The sequence below is a fragment of the Octodon degus genome, unplaced genomic scaffold (assembly GCF_000260255.1).
Source record: "Octodon degus isolate 3935 unplaced genomic scaffold, OctDeg1.0 scaffold00052, whole genome shotgun sequence".
Taxonomy (NCBI): Eukaryota; Metazoa; Chordata; class Mammalia; order Rodentia; family Octodontidae; genus Octodon; species Octodon degus.
In genome coordinates, this window is record NW_004524628.1 from 3984128 (window position 1) to 3985857 (window position 1730).

At 58.8% G+C, this 1730-nt stretch overlaps 1 protein-coding gene across 1 annotated transcript in view; it reads right to left on the reverse strand.

The window, feature by feature from the left end:
* The window catches only part of Neurl3 (neuralized E3 ubiquitin protein ligase 3), a 19280-nt gene that overhangs the window by 1535 nt on the left and 16015 nt on the right, over positions 1-1730 (reverse strand). The window contains exons 4-5 of the mRNA XM_023717469.1: positions 1430-1730; positions 621-692 (exon numbers count right to left, since the gene is read on the reverse strand). The exon at positions 1430-1730 is cut by the window's right edge and continues 230 nt beyond it. Coding sequence (XP_023573237.1) covers positions 621-692; positions 1430-1730 — 373 coding nt within the window. The remainder of the gene's footprint in view (positions 1-620; positions 693-1429) is intronic.

A 1730-nucleotide genomic window follows, 5' to 3' on the forward strand; every position in this document is an offset into this window, starting at 1 on the left:
TTTTTGTCTTTTTGAGACAGGGTCTCCCCATGCAGTTCAGGCTGGCTTGGAGCTCACTTTGTGGCCTCCAACTTGCACTCATCCTCCTGCCTCAGCCTCCCAATTGCTGGGATTAAAGGAGTGCAGTACCACGCTCCCCACCTCCGTTTAAAAAACAATTTTAAAGGGCCGGCCAGATAACTCAGCGGATTAAAGCACCTACTTAGGCAGACACAGGGGCTGGGGGATTGATCCCCAGCCTGCCATACGGCCCCACCCCAGGGGTGCACTGAGGTGTCGAATGAGACTGGGCATGGTGGCACACACCTGTAATCCCAGAGCTTGAAATAAATAAATAAAATTTTGAGCTAGGGTCTTCCTAAGTTGTCCAGGCTGGGCTCAAACTTGCAGTCCTCCTGCCTCAGCCTCCCAAGTGCTGGCATTAGGGGCATATCCTGCTGTGAGCAAGTGGTTGGATTTGTAAGGTGACCAATATCATAGGAGGCAAAATTGCTTTTAGGTTTCTAGGGAGCAGAATCAAATCCTGCCCAAAGCCTGAGACTTGCTGCTGGTCGAGGAAAGACCTGACTTTAAGCCACCTGAACCCCACTCCCACCGCTGGAGCCCAGGGACTCACTCACCTTTGGGGTCCGGCTGCTCTTCCTCGCTGGGGACGCCCGGGGTGGCCGAGGCACACGGGCTGGTTCCGGAGTCTGAGACAGAGGGGGACTCAGGGTCCAGGCCAGCATCCCGGGGGTGCACCCTTCCTCCCCTGCGGGCCATGCTGGGGGCTGGGGGGTTTCCAGGCCTTGTCCTGGCCCAGTTGAGAATTAACAGGGCTGCAGTTCTAGCTCCCAACCCCTTTCCTCAAGCCCCTCCAATCTGCTGGCCTCCCCTCCGCATTCCTGCACTGCTGACTCCAATCCCAGAGGCCTGCCCACAAAGGGGAGGACTAACGCAGCCCCAACCTAGCCAACCAGTGCTAGGGCTACGGCCCTGGCGCTATGGTGAATTACTTTATTTTACAAGCAAATTCACCTGGAGTGAGATGGCTCAGGAGTACTGGAAAATGTCAGTGTTTTTCTTCCGTGGGCACGCCTGTCTCTCCACACTCTCTGGCTTGGCCAGCCCGTGCACCCCGCCTGGGAATCCCCAGTCCTCCTCACGCTTAAATTTCCTTTGCTGGACACCTTTGGCTCTGGTGAACTCTTACTTAGACCACAAAGCCCTACCCAAATGCTTCCTCCCTCGTGAAACGTGATCAACCTTTTACTAGAGGTTTGGAATGCTGGTCCCACCTATTCACTTGTCATCCCTTAGGGATAGACTGCCCTGCCTATAACTAGGGCTTGCTCCTCCTTAGGCTTGGCCCTGGGCAGGGCTGATGCAGAGCTGACTATGGACACATGGGCGGTGTGTGGCTCTGCCTCTGCCTCCCTCCCAGCCTCACCCAGCAGCTCGATGGCCTTGGTGGTCCCGTACACGTCCATCACGGCCCAGAGAGGAGAGCCCAGCAGCACGTCCTTGCGCAGCAGCAGCGGGCGCCCCGCGTTGACCTTGGCGAAGAGCCAGCCGCGGCGGTTCACCCAGAAGCAGACCACGTTGCCGGCGCGCACGCAGCTCTCGGGCAGCACGGCTGCCCACGTGGGGCTCTGCGCCTCCAGGTCTGGGCACACGAAGGGCGGCAGGCCGGGCGCTGGCACCTGCGCGGGGTCCAGGCGCGTGAAGCCCACGCGGAGGCCGCCGCACCA